This window comes from Amphiura filiformis, chromosome 15 (genome assembly GCF_039555335.1).
Source record: "Amphiura filiformis chromosome 15, Afil_fr2py, whole genome shotgun sequence".
NCBI lineage: Eukaryota > Metazoa > Echinodermata > Ophiuroidea > Amphilepidida > Amphiuridae > Amphiura > Amphiura filiformis.
In genome coordinates this window covers 29,348,608-29,374,545 of record NC_092642.1, presented here as the reverse complement: position 1 = coordinate 29,374,545, position 25,938 = coordinate 29,348,608, and the positions used below count along the sequence as shown (strand labels likewise).

Here is a 25,938-nt window from a genome sequence, read left to right as displayed (position 1 = left end):
CAACAGTTGTGGAGTTACAGTCAAAAATGAGGGAAACCCAATATTTGATCAATAAATCAATAACTACTTGGCTTGAGTTGCTGAATTTTCAGTGCAGTAGTTGTAATCCTTGCCCCTATAATATACATGTCTTACTTTTCACCAATGCGCTATAATTTTTTGAGAAAAATGCAAAATAGGCACAAAATTGGCCAGGGGTGTAATACCCTAAATCGAGCCTCAATTGTCTGAAATTGATAACATTTTATTTTTAAAGAGGGACTATGAATTTAATTCCAATATCATATTATTGAAATTCTCATCAATATTAACTGTATAGTTACTACTAGCTAAAACTACTGTTCTTTGAATGGTACAAAATGCAGATGTTCAATCGAAATACATATTATGCAATATAGGACTGTCCGCATTTTTTTTATTTTGATAATGTGAATAAAACAAATGAATATCTACGTCATTATCATTTGTTTCCCAATTTTAAAACAAGATGTTTTAGAAAAGGAAAACAAATCATACATACAAAAAAAAATCACATTTTTGACCAAAAACACCTTCCAACCCAAAAATCACATTAATTTTGACCAAAAGTCACATTTTTGATTTTTGACCAACAAAAAAATCAAATTATTGATCAAAAAGCACATTTTAGACCAAAAACTAATTTTTTGATCAAAATCACATTTTAAACCAAAATATCACAATGTAAACCAAAAATCACATTATAAACCAAACATCACATGAATTGAGTAAAATTACCCGGTGTTGAGTAAGGGAAAGATTTTACTCTGCTGTTGTTGTTTTAGAATTGCCCGTGTGTCATTATTACTTGGTCGATTTCAGATCTAAAGTGATGTATGCATGAAGGATAATTCACACCTTCTGTAGATAACATAAAATGTGAAATCGACCAACTTTTGAAGGTGTTTTTATTGTAAATATATCTGTCCAAATTCAAATTTAACCATGCACATGTGTATGCAGTGGGCGGGCAGTGGTGTCATGTTCACTCACACAGCTGTGCTAACCGCAAGACTTGCTGGGAAGTGCTTTTAAAAATCATCCTCTGAGTTTCAACTGCCACTATATTTTTCAAATCACATTGAACTCTGTGCAAAAGATGTTGTTTAAGAATTGTCCGTGTGTCATTATTTAACTTGGTCGATTTCAGATGTAAAGTGATGTATGCACGAAGGATAAATCACACCTTCTGTAGATAAGATAACATAAAATGTGAAATCGGCCAACTTTTTGAAGGTGTTTTTATTGTAAATATATCTGTCCAAATTCAAATTTAACCATGCACGTGTACGTGTGTATGCAGTGGGCGGGCAGTGGTGTCATGTTCACGCCCACAGCTATGCTAACCGCAAGACTTGCTGGGAAGTGCTTAAATCATCCTCTGGTACCAGCCGTGGGACGTGCAATATACAGCCTCCCCGTTTTGGGCCCGTGCTCCATAGCCAAAATTATCAAAAAAGTATCATTATCACCTTCAAAACATGCGGAATCTTCAATTACATGCTTATGAAGCTTGCATATTTTCAAAAGAATGACACATAGCCATGATTACCATTATCAACTCTATTGTACACCTTTCTGTATTTCTTAATAAGGCAAACAAATTCGTGTACATTCTAATCTTGTTATAACTGTATGACTACAATCATCTCACTTATATTTGCATCCAATTTTGTAAGTATATTTTGTTATTACTATCAATAAACCATCAAGAATTAAACAATAATTGTGTATATGGTATATCTCTGTCTTTGAGTCACATTTGTATACCATATCCAACTTGAACCTCGGGGAGGGGGGGGCACTCAATTTTGGAAGTGACGGGTATGTGCCTACGGGAGTCGCGAAGTAGGGGCATATCGGGTACAAAGCGTTATTTTTAAAACTACGGGGGTCATTGGGTACAAACAAAATAAAAAAGGGGGGTCATCGAGTATAAGATTTAAAGAAAGGGTCATCGGGTAGAAAATTGTGACAAAATGTAGCAAAATTTTGAAACTTTCGGCATAATTGTGAAAAAATGAAGCCAAATTGGACAGGTTTCTGCATTGTTTAGTTGCATTTAGATGATGCTATTATAGAAAAAAGGGGTTATGGGTAGCCGCAACCAAAGAAAGGGGTTCATTGGGTAGCCGCAACTAAAAAAAAAAAAAAAGGGGGGTCATCGGGTATGGATTGTAAAGTCCATTTTATCACGTTAAAATTGGGAAAATTCTCCCGCGAATTGATGGCTGAACTACATTCTAAAAAATAATAGAATCCAAATTATATGACTTTGGTCTTGTTGCGATGCATTGCACTTACTATTACATATTTTCTTATATCAACAAACAGCAAAATACATAAAAATTAATGAGACTGATTGAGACTCTTTTTATGGTTTTTACAACTCAAGTAAAAATTTGATACGATTGATTCTAAATATACTACAAAAATAAGGTCTCTCGTCCCAACGCGCAGTCGGGCTTTCTTGTTAGAACGAGGCATTCCCTCATACATTATGTTTAGTCGTGCATTGTGTTTACGCAAGTGTGTCTATGTCCTGTTAAGAAGCATGCTGTTTTCAAAGCCCCATATCGAATTCAGAACTACGTCTACGCCGACTGCGCCAACATAAAACCAAGACCTATAAGCCCTCTATCGAATTGAGAACTACGTCTGCGCCGACTGCGCCAACATAAAACCAAGACCTACACGCAAGTGTGTCTATGTCCTGTTAAGAAGCATGCTGTTTTCAAAGCCCCATATCGAATTCAGAACTACGTCTACGCCGACTGCGCCAACATAAAACCAAGACCTATAAGCCCTCTATCGAATTCAGAACAACGTCTGCGCCGACTGCGCCAACATAAAACCAAGAATTGCGTGCATATCCTATTTGGACATGGACGCACTTGGTTAATGGCCCATGGTGTGGAACCTTGGACGTACTCAAATAATGAGTTTTCAACTGAGTCTACGCCGACCAACACCGTCGGGCTGTTTTCAACCAACACACCCTCTCTGTCTGAAATTATTTGTCCAAATACCAGAATCCAAAAAGCCATGTCGTGACTGTAGGGGGATTATTTGTCCAACTACTAGATAGATGGCGCTTCGTTGAAGACACTGCGTCTACGCCGACCAACACCGTCGGGCTGTTTTCAACCAACACACCCTCTCTGTCTGAAATTATTTGTCCAAATACCAAAATCCCAAAAGCCATGTCGTGAATGTAGGGGGAATATTTGTCCAACTACTAGATAGATGGCGCTTCGTTGAAGACATTTGTCCAAGAACCAAAATGTAAAAGAAATTATGATGTGACTATAGGGGGATTATTTGTCAAAATACAAGAAAATATCAAATTGAGGGGGCTATTCCCTTTGAAGCAGCTCAGAGCTGTGCCCATGGTGTGGTGGGTATTGTGTAGTTATGCCGAAATGAAATGTAAATTTCCTCAAATATGCATTTACCAATTTCCATATTCTAACACCAATACCTTCCTCTTCTAAGGCTCTTATTTCTTGAACAATCATGTGAATTCCTCAAAATTTTGCACAACAAGTGTCTTGAGATTTCCTCACTTCCATTTAGTGGCTTCACTGCCTCACGGCCTCTTTTGCTGAGATATGTTCCCTCTTCGTCATCTAATACCTCACTCCTCTGCTGCATCCTCCTCCTCTTCTTCTTTCCTCTTTTCTTCTTCCTCTCTTCTTTTATTTTTCTTCCCCTTCCTCCTTTTCCCCTCTTTCTTTTTTCTTCTCAAGGCATCATTTCCTCAATTTTGACTGTCATTTCCTAGGAGCGGTGCTCCCCGCTCCCGCACAATTTGCATCCCTGGACAGGTAGTTCACATGGGGTTAAAGATTCTAATTTTGTAAACTCAAACAAACAGTGCATGTGTTTTGTTGTGTATTCTGAAGTGAACTTAGGTAAAAGGCGTTTTTGGCCTTGAGTCATTTGCGACTCGATAACAATATGTTGTTCTTGTTCATGTTCATCGAAGTGCCTTTTACCACATTCACAGTAAAGTGGTGTGGTATATTGTTATGGTAATTATGTCAGGGTCACTCTCCAATGCCTATGAACCCGAAGTCGATGACGTCACCTATTGAAAATACACTACTGCTACCACACATACTACCAACCACCGCCTTCGTAATTTATTATTTTTTATTGTCATATTCTGAATGAATCTGCGAAGCATTTTATCGACAAGTTCCAAATATTTTAGCTTATTTTGACACTAAAATTACTATTAACGTGGATATCGGAATGTAGTGGAATGATTGCAAGGACGATTTGTGTGCGATTTACTGAATATAGCGATACCACAGCGCTGTGTACCGGTTACATATCTTCGATACGATACGATTAAGGAAATGTCAGAGTGTAAATGTAAAACTGTGATTTCAGATAGAGTATCTCGAGCTGCTGGTACTTAATAATAAAACGCTGGCATACAATATTCCGCATAGTTTAGCTTGTAAACATGACCATTATGGCTGCTCGACAAATATTTCTTCTGTTAGTGTCTTTGCTACCATCTTTAACCACAGCACAATATTTTGCTGAGGAACCATCGGATGCTCAAGTCATCCAGGGAGATGAGCTGATATTGAGGTGTTCTTTTGCTGGGTCATATAGTGCTAAAGTCTACTGGAGAGTTCCTTCCACAACTATGTTGATTGGACCTGATTATGATGTCCCTATGTCCCAGACAGAGAGTTTTGATATAGTAGGAGAACCATTCCATAGAGAGTATAACCTTAAAATTAAGCAGGTAAGATAACTGTGGCTTTCATACATTTAGGCGCAAGAGATGATATATTGCAGACTTGAAACTTAAATACGTTTGTCATTATGTATTTGAATCGTTACAATTTCTACTGTACCATGCAAGTAACCATACTACCATTGGAAAGAAAAAGAGCAGGGTACACCAATGACACCATTCTTATTTGTTTCTATATTGTAGGTCACCATTGAACATAAAGGCGAATACCGTTGCGTTCTCATCTGGGACGGTTCTGACCTTGAGTTCGAATCCAAACCTGCCTACATCGATGTCATCGAGATCAAAAGCGATGGCACACCAGGCTGTTTGGCTGAAAATGGCATCGAACTCATAGAAGGTGATATAGGGAGATTGCTATGCTTATCGCAAGATCCGAGCTTGGATTTAAGATGGCGACGTGATGGTTTGGATTTAACCCGTAGTGATGTCATGTCAGATTTTGCGTCCAAAGCCATTGTGTCAACTGTTACTGCGCATCCTTCAGACCACGAGCAAGAATATACCTGTGTGGCGGTCGGTTCAACTCTTCCATATTGTTCCTTGACTTTGAGCGTAAGATATAAACCAATTGTGAAGATCGAATCTTCAGGTGCTACATCAACTGGTAAAACTGGTCGCTATGATTGCTCTGCCGAAAGCAATCCAGACGTGTTTACCTACGAGTGGTACTATAATCAGTATAAAGTTGGTTATGAGGAGCACTACCGGTTTCGAGTAAGATTAGAGAATAGCGGAGCTACGTTAGTGATACCTGATCTTAGTAGTGAAGATAGTGGGGCGTACCTACGGTGTGAAGTTTTTAATGAAGTCGGTATCGGTATAGGCACTTACAATGTCACGGTTACACCAGCCACACCAGGTAAGAGTCTCGCGCAAGTTGTGGGTCCAATCCTGCTGGCGATCCTACTTGGTGTGGTATTTATCTTGATGGTCTTCTATTATTGCTGGCGGAAACATCAGCAAAGAAGACTTACGTGTATCATTCAGAACAATTTACCTGCTCCAAGAAAGAAGTCTACAACACGGACCATCACAGGTCCTGCAATTCCTATGAATACCCAGTCCGCGATATCAAGATCCGGGCTTGACCTTGAAGGTGTCGGATATGGGCCTGATACAAGTACAGCGTACATTCCGGATTAAGACGCCTTCAGGACTATAGACTACGGTGACGACGGTTCAATGGGACAGCGATAGTGATACAATTTCATAGTTCTCGATGCGGAAAATTTAGAAGCCGATGTAAAAGCAGTCAATAGCTGGGACATTATGTTATTTCATGAAAAGTACATCGTCGTCCGTATTCCATAGTGGCGTATAGTGGGGCGCCGCGAATAAATAAGGATCTGAAGAAATCGAGTTGTGTAAATCAGACATTCATTATATTTTGTAAATGATGTGAAATTTCTGTAGTAAACTAAATAGATTTTATTGTTATATATTTTTCAAAAGAAATAAATACATACTATTGCTGGCAAACTGAAAATAAAACTATACGTCACTATGGAAAACAAACAAAACGCAATACCCTAACCTAACGTTAACCGTACGCCACCTCGGTCGCCGTGTAATCCCTATGGCGTTACTTTTCGTCGTTCGTATTCCATAGTGGCGTATAGGTCCGATACGTGTACGCCACTATGACATACGATGTTTTTCATTTTTGCCGATATTTCATAATTATAAAATGTGTATAAAAAGTGGCGTATGGTCGATACGCCACTATGGAATACAAAAAATGTCACTTTGTAACTATACGCCACATTTAATTAATTAATTACTAATTAATTAGCTAATTATGACTGATGAGACTTAGAAAAATGAAAGAGAACATCATTAAAAAACATATGTGCCAATTTAAAAAAAATGACCAAAAATCACTATACGCCACTATGGAATACAGCCGACGACATGTTCATGAACTGAAATCTAATCTCACCTCTCACCACGGATCCAGCTCTACCGGACTCAGCGCTCATACCTACAGAAGTTTTGGTTTTGGTTTGTTTATTTCTGTTCAGCTGTTTAGATCCTCCCATTACTTTACTCCGCAACTAAGGAACTGCTGAACGAGTCTCGCAATGGTGAGACCGGAGTAATTGTAAACTGTAGGCCCGTATTTATGAGACATAGTGCAGTTTTGTCCACGGCAAATTCACCGTGACCTTTTCAGACATAAACCCGCTTAGTGAAGACTAAACCGAAATATGCAGTACTAAACCATTATAGCAATCGATTGTCCAATGCACATTTCTTACCACGTGATAATATTAATCCAATGAGCGATCGAATTGTCCGCTACGGTCGACTAATCCAATCGATAATGACGCTATTGACATGTACGGGTGGAGCTCCACTGACTGAGTTTTGGGGATTTTCACTGGTTTGCTATCATTTACTCATCAAGGCGCTCCACCGTTATTATAAGGACTATGCTACTAATTTAAAAATTGACATGTAGAAAATAAACCATACTTGATTGACAGAAAGTACTAAATTTGTACCTATTACGGTATTGTGGCACTCCTCTTCCAAACGCGACCAAGTCAGGGCGGCCCGGTGAAGCAAAATGTGCATTGGATTAACACGGGAGTTTGGATAAGATGGTAGATTTCCTTTCTCATACAAATGCACGCTCCCCCGTTATTAAAGCTTGTACCGGGTTAAAAATTCAGATATTTTGAAACGAATAAGTAATTAAAACATAGAGCAAGTAATAAAATCAGAGCTTTTATACTTTTTGATATATGACGATAACTAGTTCATCTCCTATACCCACAGCACAGCGCTACTAGTACGGGTCAATTACCTATGTGAGTGCCCCTGTGTTGTGTGCATACATGTACATGTAGTTAACAATAACTGCATGATGAGTAAATCCTGGGTTATCTCTGGCAAGTCCATGAGAGTACGTTAGATGCGGTAAGCTTGATGCGGGTAGCGGGGTAGCTGAAAAATGCAACAGCAGGCATGTAGACTATAAACTTGATCTGTGTTTAGCAAAAGCATTGTATATAATATTGCAAGTGGAGGACTGCAGTGTATATGATCATTATAAAGAAATAGACTGTTCTAAGTTTTATAAGTAGTTCTACGTTTCAGACTTAAATCATGGAAAGTATTATATTATTATTATTATTTGTTGAGCAAAAGCATTCATTTTCAATTTCAATTTCAATGACACATTTATAATACGTTTACATGTAAAATAATTAAAAGCGGAATATATCACTATACAGATACATGTACACACTACGGGTCAGTAGCGACATTGAAAACCAATAATACAAACTCCAAAGTAAGTAACAATGGTATGTTTAACAAAATAAATTTGTTAAAGATTTTTTCAACTTTATTACCAGCCAGATATAAGTGAACTTGTGCGGATTGTTAAAATTCAATGAGTCATCCACCATGAACCAGAAAATTTGACCTGCTGAATGTAACGACAATGTAGAGTTCATACTGATTACTATATACTATTCCAAGTTTTATGTAATTGATAATTGTGCTACTGCTGATGATTCTGGTTCAACGGTTTTTGTACACTAACTGGTAATACACGTAGCATGTAGACAAACATGTCTCGCAAGAAGACACATTGCAAACTCAATTGGGACATAATGTCTTAGGGGTGGTGTAATACCGTAATTATGCGTATCCAAGGTATGAATGGGAATGCAAAGATTTTTGAGGGAGGGGAGCATATTTTTAGCACATATTTTTCTGGGTATTTCTTGAACTTACACCCTAAAATACATTCCTATTTTAAGTATTTTTTTTTAAATGCTCAAAGGCGAACTAAGCGTTTATACATTTCACCCGCTATTTTTTCCTGGCGTACTATAAAATGCACAATTAATCGCCCAAATGACTTGGACTAATAAATCCTACATTTTTGCTCATTGTAGCGATTTGTTTTTGACATTACCGGCTTAGGGTTATCTTTGCTCTAACAAACATATTCTAAGTGCACTCTTAGAAAAAAGAGGTTCTTCAAGGGTTCTTCAAAATGACATAGGGTTTGTTCACGAATCATGTGCGCTTGAAGAACCTTCAAGGCTTCAATGGGGTTCAAGCAGTAAAAATAAGGTTCTTCACAGCTTTAGGGTTCCACAAAGAACCCCTATTTTACCTACCCCCATTACCTACTTTATACTTGTTGCTGGGAAAACGATTAATACTGATTTCCTGCACTTGTGTAGTTACGTTATGTATTATTTGTTTGCGTGTATTGTATACCTCCACTGGCTACATTAGTATCCAGTTTCAGCCACCGTTTATCAGTGGGAGCTGGTGGTATAATGAATGGTGAAGGCATCCGTCTAGTGAACGGAAGGTAGTGATTTGCATCCCGCGCCGGCACATTCCCTTGTTGTTGTTGTTGTTGTTGTTATTGTTGTTGTTGTTTTTCAAGTTGAGCTGAGTGTCGGTAGGAATTCGTATTTATTTGTTGTCTTGTTTGATTGTAACACTTTTGGTAAGTAAAGTGTTCTTTGTTTTATTAACTATATTCAGTTTTCTTTTGTAGCGAACAATCGATCCCCGTTGTGGTGTATATGTACATGTGCAGGATGCGTTGTCCCATTTATACTTACACTCTAATTCGCCGATTAAAGAATCTTGAAACATTTTAAACTTTCTTAACTCTGCGTTACTTAAACAGAGCTCCCTTCTAACACAAGTTTAAAAGATTGAAACTTAGCCACTGTTTAAAGGATTAAGCAAAAATAACCCCTTTATCTCCTTTAAACGTTGACTCCAAACGGATAATAAATCTTTAAACCAGAGCAATTTTAACCATCAAAAGGTTTTATTCAGTAATAGTTTAAACGATTTAATCCATTATGGTTTAAATGAATGCAGTATACTGGGGGCCACGAATTGTGTGTTCTTTTTTTATAAGTTCTTTTTTTAATCCATTGTGACACGTCGTCATGCATTATGTTGTCCAATCGCGCAATACACTATTATCTGTAAATTCACTACATTAGTACGTGTGTTACACTATTTTGAGCCAGAAATGCGTAATTGAGTTATTTGTTGCGCAAATCGCATGTTAGACCTTCAAATATGTTTTTGCCGAAAAAATGGAGAACAAAATGTTACATTGCGATTTTTCTCACGGATTTGGAGAGTCGCTTAACCTAGAGCCAAAGTCTGCAATTCTGCAAAAAAAAAATTAAAAAGTCGCAATTAAAAAAATGCAGTTTGTGGGAAATCGAGGTGCATATTTTCATTGCTTGCACTTCTTTTTTGCTGTTATGTATACAGACAAGAACTTTATTTGCGAATATATAAATGTATCAGGATTAATGTCATTCGGCAATCAAGATGTAATATTTAGTCTTTATGTTATGGGAGCTTTTCATGTGATATTTAGTCTTCCGCATGATCTGTCAACGAAGTTCGGGAGTTTCATGCTAGCGTTCCTATCGAACCATTGGCACATCTGCATACCAGCATTGATGACGACCTTCATAAGGGCAATGGCATCTGCTTCTGCATTGTGAGAATTGGTCCGGTTTCGTCCGAAAGCTTCCCTGTAGAGGCTATCCATGGAGTACGGACTAAGACGACGAGCTGGAGTACCTTTCGGCTTGCCTGGTTGTAGATTGCGAAATGCCTTCAGACTATCTCCACAACGGACTTCAGGAATGGTAGCCCCAACTGACTTCAGTTTCTTGGATAACACCAGAAAATCAAACTCGTATCCATTGTGACCAATGAGACACGCGGGTTGATCTTGGCGCTCCAGGAAAAGGGCGATCTGGCTTCCTACATTTTCATCAAATATACGTTTTCCGTTCTCACTTAGCATCGGTTGAGTAAGACCTGATTCCTTGTATTCCACCTATTAAAGTGTCAACAATAAAAATAATAATAATAAAATAACTAAATTAATTTCTTAAACAACGCCGTTTTTAATATCAACCGGTAGCACCAGGTATATTGTAATAGCTACCTTTGCCCCAAAAATGTCACGGGAATATGAACCTCCGATTCCCCTTAAGGGTATACGATGCATTGTTGGTCGAAGCAGCAGAAAAAAAGTAGTTCACAGCATCTTGCGAATGGTAGTGAGCTTTTGCAAAAATTGCATTGCTCAATTCACAGCGAGCGTGTAGAAAAATTCAAATATCACATGATACTTTTTTAGGTCCTGTGGTTCTTGAGTTATGTTGTAAAGAGGGTTGAAACAACAACACTTTTGTAAAACGTACATACCTCATTAAAGGGCAGGTCTATAGCAAAAACAAGTTTATCTCTATTCGAAGAGAATAATTATTACATTACAAGTTGACACTTGTTGCAATTTTTTTTGCGTATTTCTCCTGAAAAAGGAGAAATTGTGTGGGTAAAGTTCAGCCTCGTACGTGTTCTTCCCCCGTTTGAAGCGTACGTGTTCTCCCCCGTTTGACTGATGACGTAGGTAAATGAAGCGGACACTTTATCGTGCTCTCATCATACAATCACAATCACTTTGACAAGTTTGACATTAGCAACAATGAGTTGTATTATCACTTACCATGCTGCATAACAATATGCACGCTATTGTTCTCTTTCGGGAACAAAGCCCACACAGTAATTGTTACTATGCGTTTGCTTTGTAATATTTCATCCAACTGAAACTATAGCATTGCAATATACAGGGAAATCAGATACATGAGTTTGTGGACTAACACGGTTTATATGCTAGTCTCAGATAACATTCTAAGCTCAAATTATGTATTTATTTTTTAGGCCTAATATTTCTCATGATATTGATATACATATGAATTGTAATATCACAATTGTCTAATATGTACAAAAGAAGCGGCTGATTTTATACATATGTTTAAAAACCATGAAATTTGTAATACTTAATTTGGAATTTTTTTCTGTGAACAGCAACAGTATACGTTCTGTCCATTGAGAGCGTTTATAGTCCCTTTTCTTACAGCGGGCACATCTCATTTCATGACGTCACCGGTTTTCTAGGCCAAATCTGTCTCGTTCGAAGGAACCCACCGCTTAAGTTGGTTTTTGCGGAATATCAATTTTAAACGTCTTATTTTCTCAAAAAGGAGTCATTTTCATTGTCCTCATAATATTAGCTTGCCAATGATATGATGTTGTTTTCGCTATAGACCTGCCCTTTAACAACAATAAATTTAGACCCTCCCTCGGGTCCACGGAGAACGACTGGTAATGTAGACTATATAACATTAAATAAATTCGATACATGGACCTTTCCAATCTGTAGGCAAGTTGCCTTCCAGTTCCCAGCATTTTGTGGGAATTCACTTTTACCGATCCTGGGTCAGACGAGTTTTCCATATATCACGTCCGTGGTCTCACTGTCTTGCCGTTTGTGTAAGCGGCTACTTAGTCTGACCAATCAATGTAGATCTCAGCAAGCAAGGCGATATTTGACATGGGTTTTCATTGATAGTCTATTGATCATAACCAACGGGCGCGCAAAATGACAATAGAACTGGTTCATGCATGTTATGTGCCTACCATATTTGAATTGACAATGGGGTGGGGCTATCATAATTGACGCAACAGTCACGTTACATAGCTTGATAATTATTTGGAAGAGAGTTTACTATCAAAGCGGAACAGTCTCGGATTAGGAGAGTTATTATTAAAAAAATAAAGTTGGTCTGTAGTTTGATTGAGTTTTCGTCGACACACAGTGCTCCAGGAGCACTATAACTTTGTTGCTGGTAGTTAGGGCTTTAGTGGTGTGTTGGTATTAATATTTGGAGTGAAGGAGAAAGTGGTTTTAGCTCTAATTATTTACCCAGTGATGGAACCGAATTAAGCAAGTTTTATCATGAAATGTGAGGAATAAGTCATATTATTTAGCTAATTTAATTTGAAATATATGTGAATAGCGCCCTCAATTTGCACACAAAGGTACAGTCTATAGAATAAAAATTACCATAAAAAAGCAGAAAAAGATAATTTGATATAGAAAATTTATATTCAAAATAGCTTTAAAATATATGTGTATTAGTACGCAGCTGATGGTATTGTCCAGGTCTATAATTGAACATTATAATGTTTTTGTTCGAAAAATTAATATATGATCACATCAAACAACCAGCTATGAACTAGAATGCTGAAGCCTATTTTGAATGTCAGCAAGACATTAAACGTAAAGGTGAATTTATACTCGATCGCTTTTGCAGAAAAGCGATTCTCACGCATGCTCACTGTTTACTTACATTTCCAGAGCGTCGAGCCGATCAATCGATTCAAATCGCCGAGACAAAAACGACGTCGCTTTTGCAAGTTGAAGAAATCTCAACTTCCCCGCGATATTGCTTGACACGTGAATGCGTCAACCAATCATATACATGTACAGCCAACTGGATCTATTATTTAGCTAATTAATTTACCTTTCTCGATTATTAACTTTTGGTGATGAATTAATTCAAAGCAATAATTATTGACACCAACTGATGTTTTGAAAATGTATTTCGTGGCATTTAGAATTTTCTTAATTGTCGTCTGCAATCGCTATCGCCGTGAAAAGTATAAATGCAAAAGCGATGAGCGATGCATCGCAAAAGTCGGCGATTGCCCATCGCTTTCCAAAAGCGTTTAATCGCAATCGCTCGGCGATCGAGTATAAATTTAGCTTAAAAAGGTGCAACGGGTCTTACCTCCCTGTCAGGATCGACACAGATGACAAGCTTATCCACAACTCGTGGGTCGGTATTGCCATCTCTAATGGCTGAACGATGGATAGACACCAATGCAATTTCAATGATCTCATTTCCACCATCTATTCCAGTTCCTTCAATGTCGAGAAAAATAAATGATTTGATCTGCTCCATTTTGTTTGCATGTAATGGTCGGGTGTCAAACTACTCGTTAGGCCTGTTAAACTATGATGATGTGAACTGACAGCTGGTTATATGACGTTGTTGAATAGTTGTGAACTTACATGCAACCAGTATTGCATTATTCGGGTATTTTCCCGATGTAGTTTCCAAACACTATTTCTAAATCGTATTGTATATTATTTGACATATGACACTTTTTAAATGATACTCAACGAACCATCGCATTTGTTCTGAGTACACACACAAAACGGAACTTACTACTAAGTTCATGCAACCATTGACAATAAACTCGTTCAGCTGTGTCTTCGATGATTGGTATCACGCACCATTGGCTTAAGGTATCATGCAACTATTAGCAAATTAGTCATTGCAACCTCGTTTCTTTCACTTTATGATTTTTAATTATATTAATTATAGGAGTAGTGGTAAGAAAACTATTTTAAGATTTCCCATAAGTTTAACAGAAAATCAAGAACTTAGGCCATTTCAAGAACATTTATTCCAACTTATCCTAATGTCTAAAACTTAATTGAAAGTTTAGAATAGATTTCCCATAAGGTAAACAGAAAATCGAGAATTTGTATTTTATCGATGCAGTTCATTTTTATGTAATGACAGGTGGCGATGACATCACTTCATACAATTCACCTTTTCGGTAAATCCCATAAGCCTTTGCGAGTACACCTGAGGACTCGTCATTTGACGTCACGCCGACTTGCAATGCGCAGTAACGATGTTCGATAAACGATGTGCGCATCGGCGCAGATCGGCGTGACGTCAAATGACGAGTTCTCAGATGTACTCGCAAAGGCTTATGGGATTTACCGAAAAGGTGAATTACTGCTGATGTACAAAACAATCATGGCAGATTATAGAGATTGTCAGTATAACCAAGTGGAACTGACTACAAAAGTATTTCTACCGTGCTTTGCATTTGAGTGAGAGAGAGGAGAGAGAGGGACAGAGCCAAGTTGGAGATGAACATTTTGTTGGATCACAGTAAATTATGGTTGACAATTTTGAATTTTGATAATAACATTGTAGGAAATCTATACTTTAATCAGTCCAATTAATTTTTAGGTTTTGGTATATGGTTTATCAAGTATGTTTTTGAAATGGCGTGAATTGTTTTACAAGCGTTTCCTTCCTTTAATTAATACAATGTAGTAAAAATTGTGTTTGTGGAATAGCCATAATGCCAATCGAGCACTATTTGTATGAAAAGTTGAAAAGTGGGGCGTTATAAATGTTGAGAAAGCTATCGACAGTGCAAAGTTACACTTATATTTAATTTAGATCAACAGGTGCGTCTTTGTAAATAAACACTTCCTACCCAGTGCAGTCAGATATGAATTGACATTTTATTTTCTGTCAAAGTTACATAACTTAGACAAAATACACCATCATTTATTACAACTTCCTACTTCTAAGTCCTAACTCACTACTTTACACACCACAGACGAACACCCCGAAGCAACAACATTCAAGGACAAACCGAAAGGAAATCGTGCTCATCCAGTCATCCTGTATTCTACTGTAAGCAAGCACAAGCAAGGTAGACTTTCCTGTCTCTGGATGTCCTCACAAAATAAACCAGACATCAATTTGAACACACACACTCACCCACCCCCACAAAATTCCCTTATTTTAATTCATTTTACTTATGTTTTCTATTATGTAGCCAAACAGTTAAGTTGCAATTTGTAAATTGTAATTATTGATTTGTATTCTAAGTTGGTTAATATATATATGAACAGGATTTGACTTGCCAAAAATCCTTGTGCCCTTTATTCAATATACGCCCTTATCACATGCCACATTTTGGCAGGGGCGTAGCAAGAGCATCAGGGGCCCATGGACAAGGAACAGTTCGGGCCCTTTTAACCAGGGCGGGATTTAGCCTACCAAAATTTGGAGGCCCCGAACTCACGTGCCGAGGAAGGCATGTGCACTCAAGTCAGTGGCCAAGTTTTGGTTTAACTTATTTTGTTCACTTCAATTTCAGACTACTTTGGCCCCAGATCAACATAAATTCTGGTATTTGAATGCGCGCGAAGCGCGGAAAATTGTACAATTTTGCCCTATTTTGACCAAAAACATGCTGTTATTGGGGTTAAAAGAAAGATGCATAGGGTAATTTGGGGGGCCCAAAATTGGCCTGGACCCGGGCCCATCTGGCCCAATGGTATAAAAATCCGGCCCTGCTCTCCATTATCAGCCCTTATTTAATTTTCGCTTTTGTGCTTGGGGCCCCTGAACCCTCGGGGCCCATGGACTTCGTCCACCCTGTCCCCCCGCTTGCTACGCGCCTGCATTTTGGGTAGGCCTACCCAAAATGTCAAACCTTACATGATACAATGTAATTGGGTACTTAATTGTGCAGATTTGGACGTTTTCGAATCACATCGTTTTAGAGCGTAATATTGAAAACGCGCCCCATACACTGTAAAAAATGTTATACTCAACACTGAGTAAAAAGGTCACAGCTGAACAGTTGAGTAACAAATTACTCAACATTAAGCTCATTCAGGTCATAACTCAACTGTTGAAAAAATTACTCAACATTGAGTAATTTTTACTCATTTGTTGAGTTGTGACCTATTGGAGCTCAATGTTTTACTCAACTGTTGAGCTGTGACCTTTTTACTCAGTGTTGAGTAAAATATTTTTTACAGTGTAAGTGTATGCCAAATATCGCTTGCTTCACTTTTTCCTTGTCCCAATCTTGTATCGGTGTACGGGTTAGTATTATTAGTTACTTATACTTTTTGTTTAAAACAATTTTACATTTACGACCGGAATTTACAACACCAACTAAATGTAAAGGTTCACTCCAACGTGGTACAACATACTTAGGTAGTTTCCCTGGAAAAGTTTCTTTAGCCAATACAGTTCATGCCATCATGCCATCAGGTATGGATTGTTCATCATGTTCATTTAAACCCGGGATTTTAACATATTCCATTAATTGTTTTTAATGACAATCCATCAGACATGGATTGTTTTATCAAATGGCATAACATAAGACGAAATGTTTTTGCTTATTTTTATCAGTAATCAATCATATCAGTCAGATGGTAAAGTGGTTTTTTTTGTGGTTTTTTTGTGCTAATTTCATTTGATTTTTGGGAAAGGCTAACTTTCAGGCCTTTTTGGTCTTCCAGCCTTTTCCTCCATATGTATCGTGTTTGTATATTTTATGTAATTTAATGATTTTTATGGAAATAAATATGAATGAATGAATGAATGAATGAATGAATGAATGAATGAATGAATGGTCAGTAAAACGGGCATACTGTTACGATGTTTATTGATACGGGCCTAGTTTTGGCAGAGGTTTGAATTTATAAGCTGGTAGCTTTTCCATTGAATTCCTATCTAACCACATCCTTATCCTCGGACCAGCTTTTACAACAACTTTCATCAACGCTACTACATCAGACTCAGCGTTATGAGAGTTGTCTTGACATCTTCCAAAAGCGCTCCTGTACAGATTTGGCAACCTGTTGCCCCCTTTTGGTTTTCCACGCTCAGTGTTACGGAAAGCTTGTAGACTATCACCGCATCTTATATCTGGTATGGCTACTCCAATTGATGCAAGCTTCTTTGCCAACAGCACGAAGTCATATACCGATCCATTGTGGGCGATAAGACATGCAGGTTGAGCCTGACGTTCAAAGAATTGAGCAATCAGTTTCCCGATTTTGTCGTCAAATACTCTTTTCCCAGATTCTTGCAATAGAGCTTGGCTCAGTTGGTTTTCTTTGTAGGCTATCTGCAAAATAAGTTTCAAACGAGGAATATGGGCTGTCCAATAATCATGTTTAAGATATTAACCAAAACAGGCTCCATTTGGAGGATAGCCTGATTTTTGCTCGTTTAAAACATTCTTATTAATTATTACAATCTGAACGTTCTTTGGTGTTATGTTTTATCCCGGGTTTTATTGGTAAGCTAAAACTCTTCCAGCTTCTTCTGCGTCACTCGTTGTCAGGGTTTCAGGATAATATTTAAGGTTAAGGTGCAGATTAGGTTACTGGCAAGTCTTGAAGCACCGATAATTTAGTGCAACTAATACTACGTCTGTTTCATTATCGTGAAAAACAATCCAACCGATGTACTCTAACGTTATGCATAATTTATACAAAATCTGAAATAATATGAATTCTTTACCTCTTCTCCAGGATCAACGCACAACACAAGTTTATCAACAACTCGAGGGAGTTGTTGGGCAATGGAGCCTGCTGCCTGGTCCATAGCCTCTCTGTGTACAGCCAGAAAAGCCATTTCGGCAATTTCGTTGTTGGCAGCAAAACCACTAGCCTCAATATCAAGAAAAATGAACGTTTCAATCTTTGCTACAGCCATCTTCATCAACAGATAATGTTTTTTTTTTTTTTTTTTTTCTTACAGATACTATCAGAAAATTATGATTGCGTGATCACGTAGACATAGTAGATGCTGCAACATGCGTATGACACCGGTAATTTCCACATGAGTCATATTCGATGAAATAATAAATATTGCAACAAAGAGGAAACGCTTTGTCGTGACAATAATTGTTTATCGTGCGCTGACGTCCACATCATGTCACGTAGACGATAAACTCATACGTTATGTTAGGCAGAAAAGAGAATGAAGCATACCTTCGGCATCAGGAATTGGTTGTAAACTTGTACATGTCAATATTTTCTTGACACAGTTTTCGTAAATACGCATGTGTAATATATTACATTGCCATGCAAAACACTCGTTAATTTAAGCTGCAAGAAACATAATACTCAATAGATTATTACCGTGTGCAATAAGTTTGTTCCACCCCCAAGCATTTATGATGTGTTGAAAATGAAACTTACACAATGCATTTAGGCTATTTGTTAATTGTTATTTTGTACATTAGTAGAGATATTAAACCAATTTATTTGAAGGCATGGTATTATTGGTGGTCAATCACAATGACCACCTCCAAAACACGCTTGCCCCAGGTAACGTCCACTAATGACACAAGAAGTTCCTTATTCTTGTCTAGGCTTTACCATGCACTCTGGACTCTATCTCGAAGTTGTGTTATGATTTTGCAATAAGGAGTTTAAAAAAGCTTTCTTTTAGAGTGGACCACAATTTCTCTATTCGGTCAAGCATGATGCAGTCATGTCTACAGTAAAATTCACCACGACCTTTGCAGGACTTAAATCCCATTAAAAGCTATTAAACCAAGATAACACTCATTGAAAACAGGTCAACTATGTTAAATCAGATCTTCTCTGGTTAAATCCACACTACACATGTTTCTGTTTTACCTGTGCAATGAGCAATGAGCTGGTATTATAGTTTCAGTTGGGTGAACGATTATAAAGCAAACGCAAGATAACAATACTGTGTCGGCTTTTGTTTACGAAATGAGACAATAGTCTGCTTATTGTTAACCAGCATTCTTGAAAATGAGAAGCATAGGCCTAATGGCTGCAGACATTTTTGGTGTTATCTGTCGTTTACATATCCTTCCTAAAACACAAAAGTGCGAATATTTCCAAACACCTAAATTAGCTAAAAATTTAGGACGTGTTACAAAACTATATTTTCTAGAATTTCAGAGAATACTTTACATATTGGCCGGTTATTTTTCACACAGTGACGTTAACTAAGCAATGTCCTATTACCTATAACATACACTAAAACACCAAAGTGCGAATATTTCCAAACACCTAAATTAGCTAAAAACTTAGGACATGTTACAAAACTATATTTTCTAGAATTTCAGAGAATACTTTAAATATTGGCCGGTTATTTTTCACACAGTGACGTTAATTAGGCAATTGCCTATACTTCTAACATATACTATTTGTAGAGGTCACGCGTCAATGGTAAGAGCACTGTGTATTGTGTATAGGAAAACGGACAGTAACTGCAGTATGGTACTTGTGCACATTTTAACTCAAGTAAATGTTTACTGTTTGACAGTTATTTATTACTATATCACTGCGAAGTATTATCAATAATATAATTGGTATAATCAATAATGTGCAAACATTGAAATAAGTATGACAAAGATTATGTTATAGCGCAATACCAAAAATACCCAAAGTTCACATACGGTAAATAGTGCATAGTTTCGGTTTAGAGACTCTTTATTATCTCACCGCATTATGATAACGATAAATGACTATTTGGATATCAGTTCCTTTCTTTGTTTTATTTTCTCATGCAAATGTGTCATCGAACGCTTCTAACTATAACATGCAAGTAGGAAAGAATATCTTTTATTCTTCCTTAATTATTTGAGAAACTTTACTTTAATATGCTCCTGATTATGGTTATCAAACGAGCCTTGGTTGGGGTTCAGAAAGAAAGATATCGATAATTTCTTTAGAATAACCATTCTCAAAAGAATATTTTTACGTGTCTGCCCAAACTGTTTCTGCCAAAAATTATTTTTGAAGTTATCATTTGGCATTGTAAGCACTGAATTATAATAACAACTCTATTTGTATTTCTATTGAAGAGTAAAGTGTTTATTCAAATAAATTATTGTAATAATGGACAAGGCAACGTTTGTACAGGCTGTAACAAAATCATTTTACAATTATTTGGAAAAATATTTAAAATATACATGATAATTTATAATGCATGGCACTTACGATCGTGTTTTGTTGTTCTGATAGCATAAAACAAATTGATCGAGCAACAATATGGTCAATTGTGTAAACTAGTCGTAAAACCACTTTGGTTATATTTTGGCTTTTGGTTTAGAAACGTTTTAATAACATTAAAATGTCGGGTTATATAAAGGTCATCAAAACGTTTTAAAACGTTTGGTATGAAAACACACTACAACAATATTTTTAAAATGTTTTCAAAATGTTAATGTAAACTATTTTTGCAAACGTTTTTTCCAAATGTTCTTAAAATGTATTTTTCAAAACGTTTTAATAACATTTAAATGTCGGGTTATATAAAGGTCATGCAAACGTTTTTAAAACGTTATTGCAAATATTTTGGGCAAACATTTTTAGCAAAATAATTTCTTCAACCCCAAAATAACATTCTGTTTAGAATGTTTTGTATCAAGTTTTCAAAAATGTTTTTGGAATGTTATAAAAACATTTTTATACTCTTTATATAACCAGACATTTAAACGTTTTCTGTAAAACATCTTGTGTTTGCTGAGCAGTTGATTATCAAAAATGTTTTTAATGTTATGAAAACGTTTTATACCCTTAATATACCCTTTATATAACCCGACATTTAAACGTTTTCTGACAACATTTTATAACCTTTTGCGAATGATGTCGAAAACGTTTTGTGTTTGCTGGGTCAATGCCAAAGTGGCTGAATGGAATTCAATCGTTTACATGCAATCTGATTGTATTTATTTATTTCTAAACTCTAAGAAATAGTATATTAAAATTTATCATTATTTTAAATATGTGAAAAGAAATAATAAAAAACCCTTTAAAAAGGGATGTACCGGGACAGGAATGATTTCATGTGAAGATTAAATAATCCTTCTGAAAGATGCTTGTAATGTGTAATATTTGACAGGCGAGACATGGTTTTAAAATGACAATTGTGATTCAAGGATGTACATCTAATTGATTGGCTTTGGTTGGATGCTTGCAATTTAACATATGGGGTAATCTCTGATAATTATGTGATATTGTTGGCTGGCAAAATAGGGAGATTTTGGATGGTGGGAAGTACTGGTTGATTGGTGGTAATCATGGTGAAAAGGATTATTCCTAGTTGACGCTAATTCACATGTCCTCCTACTCAAATATTATTATCACCAGGTTTGGATGGCATGAGTAGGAAGCAGACACTGTTAGGGTACAAACACCCCTACACATATACCCCACATACATGGATTGCTAAATGGTCTTGTGGCCTAAAAACAACCGACGTTCGCACCTTATATTAATTCATTCATAGCTCTTTTTGTTTTTTGAGAATTTAAGCATACAAAGTAACAAGCAAAATTTCGAGAAATATTATTTTTCGAAAACTGAACCCAAAAATAGCACCCGAAAGCCAAGAATTGAATGTTTACTGATAATATTCTTAGTAACAAAAATTCAATCATTACTTAGGACCTATGCCCTAAAGCTTCATTCTAGTTGTGACATATTTGTCATCATAAAAATAGACCCAAATATTTGAAGGTGATGTGTGCATCAATAGCTTTTGGTCATCATCGTGTTACCAGGAAATGTACATATTTCCAATATTCAGTGATCTTGCTTATTTATTAATAGGCCTACAGGTCTTCGATGTGAGGGATTCAACTTTTACCATGTTTACTGCAGCTGCATGTTGCATGGTCAAACATGTTACATGTAGTTGAAAATTATCCAACACATAGGCTATTAAGATAACAGACCACCACAGACAGACCACTAGGAACATGAATAGAGTAAGATGTGTAAATTAAATATGTCATCATAACTCAGCAGGTAGCTCTCACCAGAGATATTGGATCACCATACAACACACTGAGATACTGAAATCACACAAAGCATGTATGGTACCCGGTGTGTCTGCCCACATGATCCCATAGCCTGCCAAGATAAGTGTTCTACTGAAGAGAACCAGCAAAACTTCCTAGTCTACATTCAGAAAAATTATTTTCCTAAAACATATACCTATTTTACCTTACCATGCAAAATCAACACAATATTTGTGATATCCGTTCAACCACAAGTTATATGTTTACACATTACAAGCATAAATCATCATCAAAACAACTTGATTCAGGTACGTGCTTTCTTTATGAATTTCTGTTTCATACATAGCCTAGAAACAACAATTTTTTATATCCAACTAATAAGTACCGAGGCCAGCTTTGCTGGCCCCGGTACAAAAATTTAAAAGCACAGGAAGACACTTTTTTTTCTTTTGTGATCACAGATTTGTAGTGCACAGCATAAAAGTTAATTTTACTCGGTACAAACTTGATTTGCCTGAAAAAGAGAACAATGGCCCAACTCGTTTCCTACACGATTTAGGTCATCGGACATAATTTTTGAACTCGAGTGATATAAGGACCTACCATAATTTCTTTGGATAGCCCATAGACCATTCCTATAATTGGCATCATCCTGCCTTTGACGGGGTGAACATCGATCACGTACGAAAGCGAGATCAAGAAAAGTATCACCTTTGATCACTTGATTATAAAATAACAAAATAATTACGCGATAACATTCTCAACCAACCTACTTTTTTAATTCTTGAGCGTCCTATATCGGGGTGAACAATTCACAATTTTGGTCAGGCCTGATTTCGGCTATTGAAGGGTAACTGTTAAACAGACAGAAACGTTGTTTCAAGAATTAATGCTAAATCAGACTCATATTGTAATTGCAAGGTCGATCCGGAAATCATTTTATAATACATGTATTCAGTCTTTATGTTCTGCCAACAAGTCTGGGGGCTTCTCAAGGGATATTAAGTCTTTCGCATGATCTGCCAACGAAGCGTGGGAGCTTCTCAATAGCGTTCCTATCGAACCATTGGCACATGTTCATACCAGCATTGATGACAACCTTCATAAGGGCAATGGCATCTGCTTCTGCATTGTGAGAATTGGTCCGGTTACTTCGGAAAGCTTCCCTGTAGAGGCTATCCATGGAGTACGGACTAAGACGACGACCTGGAGTACCCTTTGGCTTGCCTGGTTGAAGCTTGCGAAATGCCACCAAGCTATCACCACAACGGACTGATGGAATGGTAGCCCCAACTGACCTGAGTTTCTTGGATAATACCAGAAAATCAAACTCGTATCCATTATGACCAATGAGGGACGCAGGTTGATCTTGGCGCTCCAGGAAAAGGGCGATCTGGTTTCCTACGTTGTTATCAAATATACGTTTTCCGTGCTCACTTAGCATCGATTGAGTAAGGCCTGATTCCTTGTATTCTACCTATCAAAATATAAAAAAAATTATAATGAAAATGGATTTCTTAAACAACACCATTTATCAGCCGAAGATTCAGACTTACGTTCTCAACACATTTCTTTATGGAAGGTGACTGCATTTCTTCAAGGTCACACAATTCCCGACACAATGTCAAAATTGTGTTACTTTGGCCACCTTTAAATCGTGTTACTTTAGAGATCTTTGCTCCAAACATTCACGAGCATATGAGATTCAAATCCCCCAGAATGACCAGTATGTAATGTAAGCATGTACTTCCCGAAGGAAAAAAATGCAAGCTGAATTAACTAACACATCTAAGATCTGATTTAGGACCTGTAATTAACTGAACGTTGTGTTTACTTCCAGGTACAGTGGATTCATTATCCGTCCGTACGTTTTAGTGACCCCAAATGTTAACATGGTTGTGCTTGCGAGTCCCACCCACTCGGTTTAGAACAATTGCGTGGATCTTGACATAATCAATTATAAACTAGAATGGTGGAGCCTATTTTAAAAGCCAGCAAGACATTAAAGGTAAAGGTGTAATTGGGGTCTTACCTCCCTGCCAGGATCGACACAGATGACAAGTTTATCCACAACTCGTGGGTCGGTATTGCCATCTCTAATAGCTGAACGATGGATAGACACCAATGCAATTTCAATGATCTCATTGCCACCATCGATTCCAGTTCCTTCAATGTCGAGAAAAATGAATGCTTTGATCTGCTCCATTATTAATGTTTGCAAGTATAATTGCCCGGATGTCAAACTACAATTGCCAAGCTGCTTTTACATTAGTTGTGAACTGACAGCTGGTTTTTATAGATAAACATTATTTCATTATTTGGGTATTTTACCAGTGCTATTTTAAATCGTTTGATATTGATATTTGCCAATAGGTATTGATACCTAACGAACCATCACAATATTATGATTATTGCTTATCTTAGCAAACATACAAATCTAAACTAACCATGTTCATGTAATCAGTTGCAAAGGAAAATGTCGCCGAGGTTTGGTATCACGCAACCATTGGTCTGGCATCATCATGATCATGCAACAATTTCATCTGTGTCCCGATCTGTGTCTCCTTCCGATCACTGATTGCCCTTATGTCTATATTCATTTGAACATCATTTAAAAGGATCACGCCATAAACTGCGCTTCCAATGTTGTTTTATGCCCGTGTTTTATGTGTTGACAGAAGGAATCGCATATTATCCCTGGTATTTTTAATATTACTATAATTATTTCTTTAACTATGGCAGTTCTCGTACCATAGCTGAACCATGGGGTTTGCCCAGGTATCACACATCTGACATCCCAGACTGGAAAACAAATCTATCCATGACTGTTTCATTGAGCAAGACTACCAAAATACTTACTGTGCAAGTAACCTACACTAATATAGGCCAGCCCCTACTCCAGCAATAATAATAATACTTTCCATCTTAAAAAGAGCAGTTTTGGTTAGGTGAGCTACCCGATTTTTCATAGTCCGGTACATCAGAGAATAATACTCACTGTATTTACGTATAGTAAAGTAGAGAGAAATATAAAAAAATACAGTGTACTTCAAGTTCATGTGACCATTTTACTCAATTTTTGTAAAGGCATGATCACACGTGAGCTTATCTCCGTGTTACCGTAATACGGGGGTAGCGCAAGGTCATAACATGGAGACTTGTTCAGACGGGCGCTAACACTAAGCTACCTCAGAGGTAACTTCGTGTTAGCTTAACACGAAATTACCTCTGAACACGGCTTATGGCTTATAACACGAAGCCTTTTTTGCTTACACTGTTATCACATTTCGTAAACAACCAGGTGTGGTCTTTGGAAATAAACGCTTTCCGTCCCATGCAGTCAGTTTTTGTCAGGTTTGATATCATCCATATACAGATATACTGGAAGACATAGATAAAATAAAAATTCCTTTAAAAAAGGAATGTGGCGCCCAATGTGAGCTGGACGGGATATGGTGAATTCCATGGTGATTAGATTTGGTATTATAATGATTTTTTAGGGAAGAGTAGAAGATGATCAAATACGAGAGAAATGCTTCATGGAATGAAGCTTTCGTGTCAATTTGCGATTATGTGGGGTGGGAGTTCTGTTTTGGGGGCCTATTGTAGTGAGGATATTGCTTTGGATATTGAATATTGTTGAATTTCGTTATGCAGGGCCTAGGGTATATGATGGATAACTAGAAGACACAAATAAGTAAGCTTCCCCCTAGTCATCTAAACACTCATTCTTGTCACACGACGAATTTCGACAAAGTCATGTAAACGTAATTTTGTTTTTCACCCGACCTCCGTCCAGAAACAATCCTGAAATGTTGAAAACTTGGGGTCGGCGCACTCATGCCAGTTTATCCTAA

At 37.2% G+C, this 25,938-nt stretch overlaps 4 protein-coding genes across 4 annotated transcripts; 1 reads left to right on the top strand and 3 right to left on the bottom strand.

Annotated features, from left to right (window-relative positions):
* The first annotated feature begins 4,120 nt into the window (after positions 1 to 4,120).
* On the top strand, positions 4,121 to 6,605 carry LOC140171478 (synaptogenesis protein syg-1-like). Its single transcript, XM_072194747.1, has 2 exons — positions 4,121 to 4,783; positions 4,979 to 6,605. Exons 1-2 carry the CDS (start codon positions 4,493 to 4,495, stop codon positions 5,939 to 5,941), a joined length of 1,254 nt encoding a protein of 417 aa, XP_072050848.1. The 5' UTR covers positions 4,121 to 4,492; the 3' UTR covers positions 5,942 to 6,605.
* Positions 6,606 to 8,344: 1,739 nt separating this feature from the next.
* Positions 8,345 to 13,819, bottom strand: LOC140171476 (three prime repair exonuclease 2-like). The gene is made up of 2 exons (XM_072194746.1): positions 13,456 to 13,819; positions 8,345 to 10,652 (listed from the first exon to the last, which is right to left on the bottom strand). Exons 1-2 carry the CDS (start codon positions 13,627 to 13,629, stop codon positions 10,167 to 10,169), a joined length of 660 nt encoding a protein of 219 aa, XP_072050847.1. The 5' UTR covers positions 13,630 to 13,819; the 3' UTR covers positions 8,345 to 10,166.
* Positions 13,820 to 14,980: 1,161 nt separating this feature from the next.
* Positions 14,981 to 18,023, bottom strand: LOC140171475 (three-prime repair exonuclease 1-like). The gene is made up of 2 exons (XM_072194745.1): positions 17,812 to 18,023; positions 14,981 to 17,413 (listed from the first exon to the last, which is right to left on the bottom strand). The coding sequence occupies exons 1-2, from the start codon at positions 18,010 to 18,012 to the stop codon at positions 16,946 to 16,948; spliced, it is 669 nt and encodes a 222-aa protein (XP_072050846.1). The 5' UTR covers positions 18,013 to 18,023; the 3' UTR covers positions 14,981 to 16,945.
* Positions 18,024 to 22,496: 4,473 nt separating this feature from the next.
* On the bottom strand, positions 22,497 to 24,414 carry LOC140172181 (three prime repair exonuclease 2-like). The gene is made up of 2 exons (XM_072195506.1): positions 24,114 to 24,414; positions 22,497 to 23,558 (listed from the first exon to the last, which is right to left on the bottom strand). The coding sequence occupies exons 1-2, from the start codon at positions 24,285 to 24,287 to the stop codon at positions 23,073 to 23,075; spliced, it is 660 nt and encodes a 219-aa protein (XP_072051607.1). The 5' UTR covers positions 24,288 to 24,414; the 3' UTR covers positions 22,497 to 23,072.
* Between the last annotated feature and the right edge of the window lie 1,524 nt (positions 24,415 to 25,938).

What these genes read in the sequence shown, in the direction of transcription:
- LOC140171478 (XM_072194747.1), top strand. Translation starts at nt 4,493, where the DNA reads ATGACCATTATGGCTGCTCGACAAATATTTCTTCTGTTAGTGTCTTTG. An exon ending in ATAACCTTAAAATTAAGCAG is followed by an intron (nt 4,784 to 4,978) that starts GTAAGATAACTG and finishes TCTATATTGTAG; the next exon opens with GTCACCATTGAACATAAAGG.
- LOC140171476 (XM_072194746.1), bottom strand. Translation starts at nt 13,629, where the DNA reads ATGGAGCAGATCAAATCATTTATTTTTCTCGACATTGAAGGAACTGGA. An exon ending in GTGTCGATCCTGACAGGGAG is followed by an intron (nt 10,653 to 13,455) that starts GTAAGACCCGTT and finishes ACACTTTAATAG; the next exon opens with GTGGAATACAAGGAATCAGG.
- LOC140171475 (XM_072194745.1), bottom strand. Translation starts at nt 18,012, where the DNA reads ATGAAGATGGCTGTAGCAAAGATTGAAACGTTCATTTTTCTTGATATT. An exon ending in GCGTTGATCCTGGAGAAGAG is followed by an intron (nt 17,414 to 17,811) that starts GTAAAGAATTCA and finishes CTTATTTTGCAG; the next exon opens with ATAGCCTACAAAGAAAACCA.
- LOC140172181 (XM_072195506.1), bottom strand. Translation starts at nt 24,287, where the DNA reads ATGGAGCAGATCAAAGCATTCATTTTTCTCGACATTGAAGGAACTGGA. An exon ending in GTGTCGATCCTGGCAGGGAG is followed by an intron (nt 23,559 to 24,113) that starts GTAAGACCCCAA and finishes ATATTTTGATAG; the next exon opens with GTAGAATACAAGGAATCAGG.